The 14,277-nt window shown below is 36.6% G+C and overlaps 1 protein-coding gene across 1 annotated transcript in view; it reads left to right on the forward strand.

Annotated features, from left to right (window-relative positions):
• Window positions 1-2,521: 2,521 nt before the first annotated feature.
• Window positions 2,522-14,277, forward strand: part of Smp_068530 (putative syntenin) — a gene marked incomplete at its 5' end in the record, with an annotated part of 15,276 nt that continues 3,520 nt past the window's right edge. Inside the window, 3 exons of the mRNA XM_018798195.1 lie at window positions 2,522-2,920; window positions 7,725-7,900; window positions 11,614-11,877. Coding sequence (XP_018653161.1) covers window positions 2,522-2,920; window positions 7,725-7,900; window positions 11,614-11,877 — 839 coding nt within the window. The remainder of the gene's footprint in view (window positions 2,921-7,724; window positions 7,901-11,613; window positions 11,878-14,277) is intronic.

The raw sequence follows: 14,277 nt of genomic DNA on the forward strand, positions 1-14,277 counted from the left end.
TCAACACTAGGCATTATTCTCTGTCGTTGCTAGTTCTTTCTCATATTTCTACTTGTTAGCTCTAATACTGTTCGTCACTTGCTTGTTTGCTCCTGTGCATTCGGCTTGTGCCCTGACTTTCTCTGTTCTTTTCCGAGTGTTGTTAATTTCTGTCTTCTTCTTCTTCTTCTTCCTTTCTCGAATCTTGTCCAGGGTTTCCATAGATATCGATTCCTCATGATGATGCTTCTTACGGCCCAACATTTCTTGACACGTTGAAGTTAGTGCCTCTTTGGTCCCTTTCCAGTTGTCCTCCATCGTGGTTTCTTCTTTCAGCAGATCTTGTAAGGCTTTGAACCTGTCGTTGAGAGTTATCTTGAACTGGTTGAGTTTGTCGTTATGTTGAAGGAGTGTTATATTGAACCACTGTAATGTTGTTTGTCCAGTTGTCCAATGCTTCCTCAGCTTCAGCTTCATCTTGAAAACCATCAGGTGGTGATCTGAAGCTATGTCAGCTCCCCTCCTGATTCTTACATCTCCCACTGATCTTCTGAACTATTCAGTGATAAGAATGTGATCTATTTGGTTCTCCGTGGTGTCATACGGTGAGATCGATCTAGCTTTGTGTGGGAATATTGTGCCACCTATAACCATCTTGCTAAATTCACACATATTTGCAAACCTGTCACCATTCTCGTTCCTTTATCCTAGTCCATGTTGTTCATTGTAATTCCCTCCTTTTTTGTTTTCGATGATTCTACAGTGATCCTGGATCCGTGAGATTCCCATTCTATAAGCGCATTTCGTGCTTCTTTGGACAGCATCAGAACAACTCCCTGAGTGTGTGGAGCATTCTCCCTCTTTGTGACCGGAGTACAGCAGCAACTCTCCCATATCTAGCCTTTGATGTCCAGCTTGGGCCCAATGCGTTTCGCTGATTCCGAATACTGCAAGGTTGTATCTTCTCATATCCGTTGCTACTTGTTTGGTCCTTCCGGTCGCCCACATTGTTCGAACGTTCCATGTACCTATATTGATTGTTATTCTGGTTGTTATAATGGGCATCGGCCTCGTGATTTCCGAGGAGTTTCTGCTTTCATCCTGAGGTGTCATAATTCTTCCTTGAACTCGGAGGGCAGAGTTTAAATGGTTTGAATACTTTATTCATGTTCACTATTTTCAGAAAAGTTGTTTTCCACGAGATGGGGTTGCCGGCTACATTTTCAATCCTCATTTACTCGGACTTGAGACCGGCTGAAATCCTAGAAATGCCACAGGCTGTGTCATCTAATCATTACTGACACCATGTTCCTGTCGTTATTGTCATTAGCCCATGTCTGTTCACTTCAACCCTTTTCACCTTCACTTATCTGTTATTATTGAACCTTTATTTGCTTTCTGTGACCGTTATGTCTTTACTTCATAGTCGAAGTTTGTAAATATACATATTGCCACAGCTAGTGCACTACCCGTCAATGTGATAACTACTGTTTGCAGTGGTTTCAATATCCTTGAACAAATGTATGATTGACCAATCACATATCAAATTCACTTGGATTAGTGCACCGTGATGGTCGTACTACCCACATTGAATGACACAAAAACCAAGGGATCATGCCGCAACAAGAAGAATAGGGCTTAGATAAATCAGTGAAACGATACAAACTTTCTACAAAGATACTAGATATATGTATCACAGATCATGTTTTGTTTATCTGTCCCGAATATATGAACCTGTGGTATTGTCATTTGTTTGGTCTTTTTAATTAGTTATTTTTCAAGTAGACCAAAAAGGGTTTCCCAGGGTATTTTCGGAACTCTGTGACTGAAGCGTATGTCAAAATTATTATTATTTTTATCTGATAAGATTTATATCAAGTTAGTTAACCTAGGTAATAAACATATCTTCCCCACTATAATTCTTCAATATAGCTGAGGTACATTAGAAAGATTTCCTTCATTTTGGCACCTAAGTTAGCAATAGACAAGTGATATCAAGTATGGTCGGGTAATTTTTACAATAATTATTCCGTCGAACAGTATGTAACTAAACTTTCAAAAGTTTACGTTCAAATGATAGTCTCTGTACCGTAATATATTTTAAGAAAGTAAACATCAATAGGATAAAGTAGTTATTCTTGGCGCAAGTAGAGCAGTTTTGCGACTTTTTGTTTTAGGAAAACGGAGTAGGTATAATATTCTCAGCTAAGAATTCGACGTGATATTTATTTAACTATAATTTTTGAAGTAATATTGAAAACTCCGAATTAAGTAAATCAGATTTTACGTAGATAGATTTGAGATGAATATTTGATAGACATTTTATGCACCGAACCTTGTTTACTGTACCGGCACAGAAATGGCTTGAGCTTTCTCACTTTTTTTAGAAACAGTTCATAGTCTCAGTTACTTGACAAGTAGAATTTCGAATACAATAAAGCCTTATATGATTAATACGAAAAATCTTGACAACTGATTTGTTTCCTGTATACCTTGTAGTAGTGAAAATACTCATGGATTACCATGTTCACGTGTTTTTTAGATGTCTTTATACCCTTCTCTCGAAGAGTTAAAAGTACAGACTATACTTGACAGTCAAAGCAATAGACCAACCACTATGCAGTCCAATTGTCAAGGACCATTACCACAAATGAACTCTACTCTAATGGGAAATCGCAATGAGGATAATAATTTGTCTTCTTACAACAGTTGTGGTGGATCTGTTACCTATGGATCTACAGTATCTGGTATTTTTTCTCAAGCTGGTATGGAGTGTGGGATCAATTCAATGTCGATTGCCCCTTTTTCACCAAGCGGGGCACTTTGTCTACCACTTCCAGCACCATTCGATTGCATAGATATAAAACCAGGAGTTAGACTTGTTACTCTTTGTAAAAATGAATTCGGTAAAGTTGGAATTCAGCTTAAGGAAATACAGAAAGTAAGTTTTGAGAAAAATGTTCTCACATGACTAGTGTTATCTTAAATGTTATATGTTTGAAACTAATTGGAGTTGGTAATTAGGAGTACGTCCAATAGAAAGTGGTTATATCTATTTCTATTTGATAACAGTAACATGATAAAACTTGAAATATTCTCATATATTTCATAATCCTAAATGAAGTTTGGATTATTGAAAAACATGTGCTTGATCTTCTCTAAAGCTACCTCACTTTATCTTGTCACGAATCAACAACTTGAAGCAAAAGCAGACTAGCCACATTATTTGGTGCATTGTCATTAAGTCATAATTTCTAAATGAAGGAAATAGAATGCATTCTTAGTTTTGCTGGAGAGACGCACAACAATCATAAAGCGTCCATTGTTAAAAAATGGGACTCAGTAAGTCTAATTATTATGACGTAAATCTTACGATAACTCAAACGGTTATATTTTTAGGACTGGACTGAAAATGGTGTGCACAGTTATATCAACAGGTCCTTTAGTAAAAAATGGCCTGTAAATGTTATGATGAAACAATTGATAGAAGAACAGGAGTAAACAGAGATGAATATAAAGTTAACATGTAGATCACTGCTTGAGAACTGACCATTATATAGTTATCGAATATGATCAGGGCGTACTACTAGATCCGATCACAAGGTATGATCGTGACGTTTCTCCTGATAGAAAATCAGTTTCAAAAACCGATACCCTCACAACATGCTCCTAAATTAGTTCTTTACAATGATCTCAAACTTTTTGACATTTCGCCTCGCTCTATGAACCTGATTTCTTTATACATCTTACGTATGTGAAAAGCATTTTGTAAAATTCACTCAATGTGAATAAAACTAGATAAATGAGTCATTTTTTATTAAGGCGTTTAATAATTGATCTGTCTTAGCAAATCGAACCGTTTTTCAGTGAACCGTGGTCAATAAGTAAAGATATTCTGTATATTAAGTGTAACCGAAAGGTCTCAGAACAAACGAAGCAAAATTATCTTTAAAGTTTCATAGAACACATAAATAGGCGGTTTATTTTTATAAATGGTCCATGCAAGTACGAGATTTAATCTTGCAGACTATACGTTCTCAGAAATACCTTACTAAAATTCCATAAAGCGAGGACCATTTACTTCATTAGATTAATCAGGTTGACTCAATTTATTTGAACTGTAATACAATTAGTATGTGTTTTAAAAAGAAAGTGCTTTTATTTCTACCGTTTCTAAACTTCTATGCTGTAACACAGCTGCAGTTTAGTGAACTACTAGTCTGATACAATATTTCGTAAAATTAGAAAACATTTTTTCATGGTTTAAAATTCCGGCTACAATAAAGTAGGTAGATCAATGTATAGAAGACATACTTTGAATCAATTTTCATCATGCACTATATTTTCGAGCCCAGTTCAACAGTCATTATAGTAACCAGGTTTACATAGATACATTTTGTGTACAGATTATTAGCTTGGAGTTGTAATGAAAGTACCTTCCTTAGCAATTTCAGGTACCGGGCTATCCTGTATGTAGTGATAACTTGAACTAAATCACATGTGGAGTAAGAGAAAGGATATGGGGCTGTTAATAGAAGAAAATAAAGATATAAGTAATTTATAGAAATAGTAGTATTGTTATTAATAATCATATCAGATATTAGGTAAAAAATAGTTGAGTGCATGAGTCAGTATGAATTAAGTCGGCTGTGAAAATGAAGTGACTAGTAAGTAAACTGATCAAATATATGGAAACAAAAAGTAATCAAATATGGTAAACTAAAGTTTTAAAATATAAATAATGAGGGGGTAAAGTACATTGATGGTTATATCGGACTAAAACTACATATGTCCCATAGCAGAGATGACTGCTGACTTGGTGGATCCAAAGCCTCTCAATGAAATAGAAGAGGCTTCGGTTAATACCTTAAGTTTACGATTCGAGCGGGTGTTATTTTTACCGTTCGAGATAATTAAGTTTTATTTGCTCATAATACGTTAGTTTAAATGCAACAGGTTTTCAAATAATTGAGTAGTGCTTATTTCAGTGTCTGTTCAGACCAGATGAACTTAGATTAAACTGTCTGTGAGGTAAGCTATATAGTTCTATGGCTTCATTTAAAGGTGCATAGAGTCATAAAGCTTTGGATGTCCAGAATAATTCATCCTTCAGCTTCACCTTCAACAAACATGTAGTAAATCTTGGTTATCGCTTCCAAAATCCACACTGGTTTGAGTAATTAATTATTTTGTAAACATATAGATGTATAAATATAATAGTATAGCATAATTCTTATGTAATTTGATGTTTCATCTGAAGCATGGGAGAGCGGAAGGCCCTGACAGGTTTAGCCCTAAGATTTTTAAGGATGGCGCTTCAGTACTAGCAACAAAATTGACTGAGGTCTTAGGTAGGATCTGGGAACTGAAGTAATTCCATCTGACTGGTCGCAATCACTGATTATGCTAGTCTATAAGAAAGGACAAAAGTCCTCTTGTGACAATCACAGAGGAATCAGTTTGACTAATATAGTGTCTAAAATATTAACTTCAATAATACTTCGACGCCTAACCGGAGCTCGTGAAGAGCAGACTAGAGAAAATGAAGCTGGTTTTCGACCAGGACGTGATTGTATAGACCAGATATTCATTCTACGCCAGGTGCTAGAACATAGCCACACATTTAGACGTCCCACAACAGTAGTATTTCTCGACCTTAAGGCGGCATTTGACTCCTTTGATCGTGAGTTTTTATGGCAGTGTTTGTCACTAAAAGGAGTACCAAAGAAGTATATCAACCATATAAAGGCTCTCTACTGGAACACAACTGGTCGACTTAGAGCTTATGGCAAACTGTCATCAGAATTGATTACCTCAAGTGGTGTTCGTTGGGGCTGTCCACTCTCTCCGTTCTTGTTTAACTTTGTCGTTGACATGCTTTTAGAGATAACACTTTCATCATCTAAATCTCCAGGAGTTGAACTTTTACCGGGAGGCTCACTTGTTGACTTAGAATACGCCGACGACATAGTTTTATTTGGTGAAGACGCTGACAAAATTCAGAGTCTTCTGACCACTATAAGCAACTATGCAGGCATGATCGGGATGCGATTTCCCCCCTCGAAGTGCAAAATGTTACTTCAGGATTGGGTTGCATCGACACCTGAACTAATGATAGGGAGTGAAGTAGTTGAGCGTGTTGACCGCTTCACTTATCTTGGGAGTTTCATTAGCCCTTGTGGTCTGGTGTGTGACGAAATCTCAGCACGGATACAGAAAGTTCGTCTAGCTTTGAACAACTTGCATCATTTATGGCGTAGGTGAGATATCCGTCTAGCAATTAAAGGACGGGTTTACTGTGCAGCAGTTCATTCCGTCCTACATTATGGCAGTGAAACATGGCCGATAAGAGTAGAGGATGTTCGTAGGTTGCTAGTATTCGATCATAGGTGTCTTCAAAGCATCGCTCGTATGTCCTGGGACCACCAAGTAAGTAATGCAGTCGTTAGGAAACGGGTACTAGGTAATGATAGCAAATCGATTGATGAAGTAGTGAAACTTGATCAGTTGAGATGGCTGGGACACGTGTTACGTATGTCCAACCACCGACTGTCCTGACGTGCAATGCTTTATGGTGTAGGAGTAGGTTGGAAGAAAGCTAGGGGCGGTCAGACCAAAACGTGGCACAAACCCATGAAGTCACTGACAAGTGGACTGAGCCATGTTGGTAGATTTAGACTGCCTGGTTGGGATTTGCGAGATAATAGCAATCGATGGTTAGAGACCTTGAATGACATGGCTCAAAATCGTTTGCAATGGCGAAGGTGCATCCACTCTTTGTGTTCTGCCAAATTCTAATCTTCTGAATTCTTCATGTCCCTATCTTTTTTCTCTTTTCAAATTTATTTCACTGGATTATACTCCTTCAATAACATCTTCAAACCCTAATCTTCCCTATTACTGCTTATACTCTTACTACTTCTACCAATATGGGATTTGAATGGACAAGTGCATCTCTGTGCTAATGTGGTATGGCAACTTGAACTGATGTACGTACGTACGAAGTTCTACGTTGTGACTGACTGACTGAATTTGATTATTATTATTATTATTAGCTTTATTCAATATTATATTATTTGGTACAAAATCGAATTCTCAGCATAAAGTATTTCAACATGTTTACTTTTCTTATTTCTTCGTTGCTCCTGATGATAAACATTCAGTGATCGCCAGTTGGATGTCAGCAGTTCAGTCAATCGACATATGAATAATGTATATTCTTTTTGCTGCATGTTCCCAGCAAACACGACATCCCTGATTAGGCCTTTTGTAACCCTTTCAGCGAAAGGTTGTACAGTTTTCAGAAACGCACCGGAATAGGTTGTGTGCTTAATAGCCATAATGATGTATTAAAACAAACAATATTAGATGACTTGTTGAAATATATAGATGACAGGAACAGGTAGCCCAGATGTTTAAGCAGGCCGCCCTTGATGTGTTAAAGCATATCTAAGTCTTGTGAAAGCGTCTCTTTTGAATAAGAGTAATTTTGCCAAAATTCTTAAACGATAGGTTTTCTCTGTTATGTTTATCAAACAGAACAAGTTTCTAAACTTAAAAATGTCCGAGCTTCAGTTTTAGTGTTAATCTGTCGCTTATTGTTGTGGTTATAGCTAATATCCGTAAAGCATTTGAACTTTGACAAAAATGTCTAAGTTGCGATTAGCTGTATGCTTTGTTTTATGATGTGTCAAGAAGTATACACCTGGCTTTTGTGCTCTCAGCTCTTTTTTTCACTTTAATAGGGTATATTTGTTTCATTTGTGGAGGGGTTTTCACCAGCTGCACTTGGCGGTGTGCGTTTTGGAGATCAAGTCCTGGAGATTAATGATATTCTAGTTACCGGTTGTTCAGGTACAAGATCTATGGAAATACTAAAAAGTTCAACTCCTAACAACATAAGACTTGTATTACGTGATCGGTAAGTAGTATTTATGTATAATATCAATGCATTTTTGTTTTCTATAACATGTCGTTGTGTTCGCACATTTACTCTTGTTTTCCTTAACTTAAATCAGTTTTCTGGGAACCAAGCTAAAGTTATGATATTATTTTTTATTGGAATGTTATCTCCAGATGGTAGATAAAATTTATTTCTCAATATGGTATAATTTCCGTGGTAGAATTACGAAATGTTTTTAAAAATCCCATTTGATTGTAAGTTAAACTATGATTAAAATACTTATCACTATGAAGATTGTTACGAATTATTCTGTCAGATAACATAACTTTTAATTCGCCAAAAGCTAATGTTGATTAAAAAGTGGAACAGAGCAAAAAAATATTTGTTTTCGACGAATTTTCCTTCACACTTACTCAAATACTTACTCCTGTTACCCCTCGTGGAGGAGCATAGGCCGCCCACCAGCATTCTCCATCCAACTCTGTTCTGGGCAATCCTTTCCAGTTCTTTCCAGTTGTTATTCATCCTTTTCATATCTGCTTCTATTTCCCGGCGTAATGTGTTATTTGGCCTTCTTCTTTTCCGCTTCCCTTCCGGATTCCAAGTTAGGGATTGCCTCGTGATGCACATTGGTGATTTCCTTAATGTATGTCCGATCCATTTCCAACGTCTTTTCCTAATTACCTCTTCAGCTGGAAGCTGGTTTGTCCTCTCCCATAAAACGCTGTTGCTGATAGTATCCGGCCAGTGAATGTTGAGTATTTTGCGTAAACGACTGTCTATAAATACTCGTATCTTCTTGACCATGGATGTTGTAGTTCTCCACGTTTCAGCTCCGTACAGTAGGACTGTTTTGACGTTTGTATTGAAGATTCTGACTTTGAAATTAGTTGAGAGTTGTTTTGAGTTCCGTATGTTCTTCAATTGTAGAAATGCTGCCCTTGCTTTGCCAATCCTCGCCTTTACATCTACATATGATCCTTCTTGTTTGTCAATGATGCTTCCCAGGTACGTGAATGTTTCCACCTCTTCCAGAATTTCTCCATCAAGTGTGATTGCATTGGTGTTCTCTGTGTTGTATTTGAGAATCTTGCTTCTTCCTTTGTGTATGCTGAGGCCTATCGATGCAGAGGCTGCTACATTTGCTGTCTTCCTTCACAGCTCTACACTAATATGTAAATATGCTTAATAATAATAATGAAATATATCAGTCTGGTGGTGCTTTGCTACGTAAACTTGACTTCTGTGTTCATACGAAATTTGTACACTCTTCTTATTTTAATTATCATAATAGCCAACATTTGAGTGAGTTAAAAATGAATTAATTAGGAAAATTTATTTTCTCTATTGTTTCTTCTCATAATTTCTGTTCTCTTTTTGTTGATGAACTATAATATTCACTTTATTATTGCACACTTGTTAATATTCAACTTCTTATGAATTCTACTCCCTCTACTTCAGTTTTGAGCAAAAATGCATTACGGTTTGCCCTTACCACGGTTTGAGTGCCTTTACTCAGGAACCCGGTGAATGAGCTGATTTATGATTCATATATATGAACCAATAAGTGGCGAAATATTTAGTGTATAATGTAGCAGATAGTTAATGTAATCAACTTACACAGATTCTCATAGTTGAAAGCGTGAGTCAGTTGAAGCTAGACCACCAGGGAAAACCTGGAAGGACTGGACGGCCGTTTCGTCCTATACAGATTCATTGAGTATTTGTAAATTTCACTTGTCATATGGTACCACATTATCATGTTTTCTGTATTCATTTTTTTAAAATATGAAAATACCACACCATTTTATAAGTCTCAACTATTTATTTTGATTTTGTATTAATTTTCACTTCAAATTCCTTTTTTTTTGCTTTTCAATACTTCTGGTTAATTCCACTTAATTGTGTAATTACACAAATCTTGACAAATTACATTGTAGCACAAAAATTGTGCCAATTTTCATTTGTATTGATCTACCTGTTAACTTTGGTTTTTAAACTAATCGAATAATATATACGCAAAATAAACGTATTAAACCGAGTTTTCTAATTTTATAGAACTTAAGTTTGTTTATAACTAATTACTGTACAACATATGAAAATAATGTCAATATCTATCGTATTATATATGATATTTACAAATTTATAACTTGTGGCGTGAAACAATATGTAATAACAAAGTCGAACATATACCATTGAATACCGACTCAGGGGTCTAAAGGTTAGGGGTTTTTAAGGGAGATATAATTTCTAGTGTTGGATCCTCAGTGAGGGTATGGATACCAGCTACTAAGAAGTCCTGTACTAAAACAAAGCAGCCATCCAGTGATTCCAGGTTTTCGATGTAAGTTCAACTTTGGTTGGTTTGTGATTTTAGTAATAAATAAGCTCCAAAAACTCCTATACTAACAGTAATAATAATATCTTTTAAGAGGTGAAAGTGAATCAGTAGAATTGATAAGCAATGATCCCCACGCTGACCAAATAAATAGATCAAAATCAACTAACATATAAGCCAGTGATTAGTTATTACATAACTATTTAAAATTTACTAATTATCTGTAGTACTTATTTGTAGTCAAATTTTGAACAATCAAAGTAAATGTAACATTGTTTAAATACACGTAGAATTGTGTAAAAGATTAATTACCAAGTTGCAAACCTATAAATAATGAATCAAAGTTGTATTTATTTAATTTGTTAGTATGATCTATTTGTGGAGATAGCAGTATTTTCAGACCTGGAATCACGAGTCTATCTAAGTTAGACTAGACTACGACTGGAAACCCAGAAAGCACTGGACGACCGTTTCGTCCCAGTATGGGACACCTCAGAAGTGCTAATTCATGATCCTGCGTATGGAAATGGAACTCAAGACCTAAGGTCTTGTGCGCGAACGCCTAATCGCCAAACTACTGAGCCGACATACAACTGTGGCATTGTCTAACTTGTTTACTGAACTGTTTTTTTCTCTATGTTAACGTCACTTTTGTTTTTGTTCATTGCGCTTGTTTGTATTTCGCGTTCGAAGTGCTATTTGAGTAGGAATCGTATCCCTTTATTCGGTTTGCATAGGTAAGTGGCCGTAAAACACTTAATTATCTAATACGTACCTAAAAATAAAGATTCATATTTTATTGAAATTACTGGCACGATATTTGTACTGTATCATTCCTAAAAATAAAGAACTGTCAAATGTTTGTCCTCTAGTTAAGCATGTCTACCACTTCACATAACTTGTAAGTTCCATCAGTCCCAGCGAGTTGGTATCTGACAAAATTTCTCCACAGATTTCGAACGCCAGATAAAGACGGAATATAGTCGGAAGTGGAAACGAATTTTCCTTAATCAAGGTGGTTAAGAAGTGCTTTGTGTGTGCCCAACCACAAGTTATTTCGAAACACAGTGCTGATGAAAGTTTAGGTTGAAAAGAAACTAGAAACGGTCAAATCAAAATGTGGCATCAGTCTATGAAATCGTTAGCTATGGGTTTGACCCATGTAGGTAGGTTCTGACGACCTAGTTAAGGTCCGGGTAATTATCGTCACCAGTAGTTGGAAATGGTGAGTAATTTAGAGCAGAATCGATCACATTGGCGCAGATGCATTCATTTTTGTCTTCCCTTAGATCCCAAGATTTAAAGTCATCTTATACTCTAAATATTTCACGAAACTGTTCACATTTACAAATATTCTAATTCTTTTCATTCACTAATCTTTTGCTTAATCTAGTCCATTCGAACGTGTTATTACCGTGCATAAAGACAGTTTAGGTGCAATTGGTATACAAGTTCGTAATGGTTTAATTAAAGCAATCGTTAAAGACTCAAGTGCTGCACGTAATGGTATATTAACTAATCATCAAATTATCGAAGTTAATGGACAAAATGTTGTTGGTTTAAAAGATAAAGATTTATTACAACTTATGGACGAATCAAAAACTCCAATGAAAGTTACTATTATACCAAAGACATTTTATGATAAATTAACTAGAAGGTAAGTTTTTCTTTTGAAACATTTACTTGCTGTCTACATATATATATATATATCTTACGCCTGTTACTTTAAATGGACCATAGGCTTGAGTGCTGTTAGAGGTATGAGGGCAGTTATCACTTCCCGGTTGCCCACTCCGTGGAAGGGTTCTTTTAGAGGTACCTGAAAAGGAAATTGGGTTAGAAGTGGTCTTAATGACCTGAGAACGTGACCGCAATGCCCAAGGGACAACTGCTTGAGGTCGGTCACACACGACCTTTTTGTGGGTAGTTTTTGTGTTAGCTCCGTTCTTCAAAGGACCTTACCGCCGGAGACGGATATCCGTGGGATAAGGCGAGGTGTGCATTTTTAGGGTCGACCTTTTCTAACCGCACCCCTCCTTGTGGGAAGGCAGCATCGCTGTCATGCTGGTTGTCTGAAGGAAACACCTTACTGCTGTCACACCTCTGTACAGTCCGCAGTACGGCTTCGCCTTCGGACCTTGGGTTTGCTGCTTTTAGTCTCACCGCTCTTCAAACGACCTGCCTGGCATGGTAGGACCTTGGGAAACGATTGTTCCATCCAGTATAGCTCGATTGGTTCATCACGTCTATTACCCCGAATGGAGCATAGGCTGCCAACCATCATTCTCCAACCCACTCTGTCTTACGCCTTTCTAGCTCTATCTAATTTTTGTTCATTCTTCTCATGTCCGTGTCCATTTCTCGGTGTAATGTGTTCTTTGGTCTTCCTCTTCTCCTTTGGCCTTCAGGATTCCATTTCAGGGCTTGCCTTATGACGCAGTTGGGCGCTTTCCTCAATGTGTGTCCTATCCACTTCCAGCACTTCTTCCTGATTTCTTCCTCCTCTGGAATCTGGTTTGTTCTCCCCCACAGTAGGTTGTTGCTGATAGTGTCTGACCAATGGATCCGAAGTATTTTGTGTAGATAATTGTTAATAAACACCTGTATCTTTTGGATGATGGCTTTCGTGGTTCTCCACGTTTCCGCTTCATACAGTATAACTGTCTTGCCATTTATATTCAAAATTGTGACTTTGGTGTTGTTTGACAGTTATTTTGAGTTCCAGATGTTCTTCAGTTGTAAATATTCTGCTCTTGCTTTGCCGATCCTCGCCCTCACATCTGCATCAGATCCACCGTGTTCATCGATGATGCTGCCCAGATATGTAAAGGTCTTCACATCCTCCAAAGCTTCTCCATCAAGTGTAATTCGATTGGTGCATGTTGTGTTGTATCGGAGAATCTTGCTTTTCCCTTTGTGCATATTGAGACCTACTGCTACTGAGGCTACTGCTTCACTGGTCGTCTTCTCCTTCATTTGTTGTTGCGTGTGTGATAGGAGAGCCAGATCATCTGCGAAGTGTAGATCGTCCAGCTGCTATTCATTGTATCCCGTGCTTCCCCCTAGATTTTGGCGTCTTCATGATGCAGTCGGTCACCAGGAGAAAGAGAAAGGATGAGAGTAAGCAACTTTGCCTTACACCTGTCTTTACCTCGAACGAGTCAGCTAGTTGTCCTCCATGCACAAGTTCGCAGTTCTCAATCCATCATAGGAATTCCGTATGATATTGAATATCTCAGGTACGCCGTAGTATCAAAGAAGCCTTCATATACATATAATCTAGTAACATAATAATGATCCAATAAGAATATATGAACACATAGTGCATAAATAATTCCTATCAATGATCAATAATTTCTTCGTTAAGATATAAAAAACAAGTACAAGTATTTTCTTACCTTAACCTGTCTTGTTGACCTTTTAATTTTCATATAAAAATGTCTTACTAAGTATATATGTGATCAGATTGTTCGAAATGTATTGCGCTAATATATCATTATATAGTTCTGATAATCTTCGTCTTCTTATTACACTATCGAAATTTATCAAAGGGACTAATTGTTTTAAACATTCAACTAACAAAAATATTTCAATTTTTACTACTGGACCAGTAATTCAACTTTATTAATTTTCTTATTTTTTAAAAAAAGAAGTCATTACTTGGTAACATTTTCAAATTTAAACACAATAGTCCCAGAGTGAGTATCAACTCTGAGATGCAGGTATATCCAGCTGACGAGTCCTAAATAGGACGAAACTCGCGTCCTGGATTCCACTACTAGCCACTATCCATCTTTGCTTATAATAGTAATAAGTTAAACATAATATATAATATAATATTACTAATTTTATAAGATAATATAAAGTTGACTCTTTTTTCTTTATTCATGTTCACGTTTTCTTATTTTTAACTCTTTAAAAGTCTTAAAGAGAACATGTCAATTATACTACTTATTAATTTTAAATATAATTGAAATATTTTGTTCAATAGAATAATAAGTTGAAAGCGTGAGTCAATTGAAGCTAGACCACCATGGAAAACCTGGAAACACTGGAC

The sequence above is a fragment of the Schistosoma mansoni genome, chromosome 6 (genome assembly GCF_000237925.1).
Source record: "Schistosoma mansoni strain Puerto Rico chromosome 6, complete genome".
Taxonomy (NCBI): domain Eukaryota; kingdom Metazoa; phylum Platyhelminthes; class Trematoda; order Strigeidida; family Schistosomatidae; genus Schistosoma; species Schistosoma mansoni.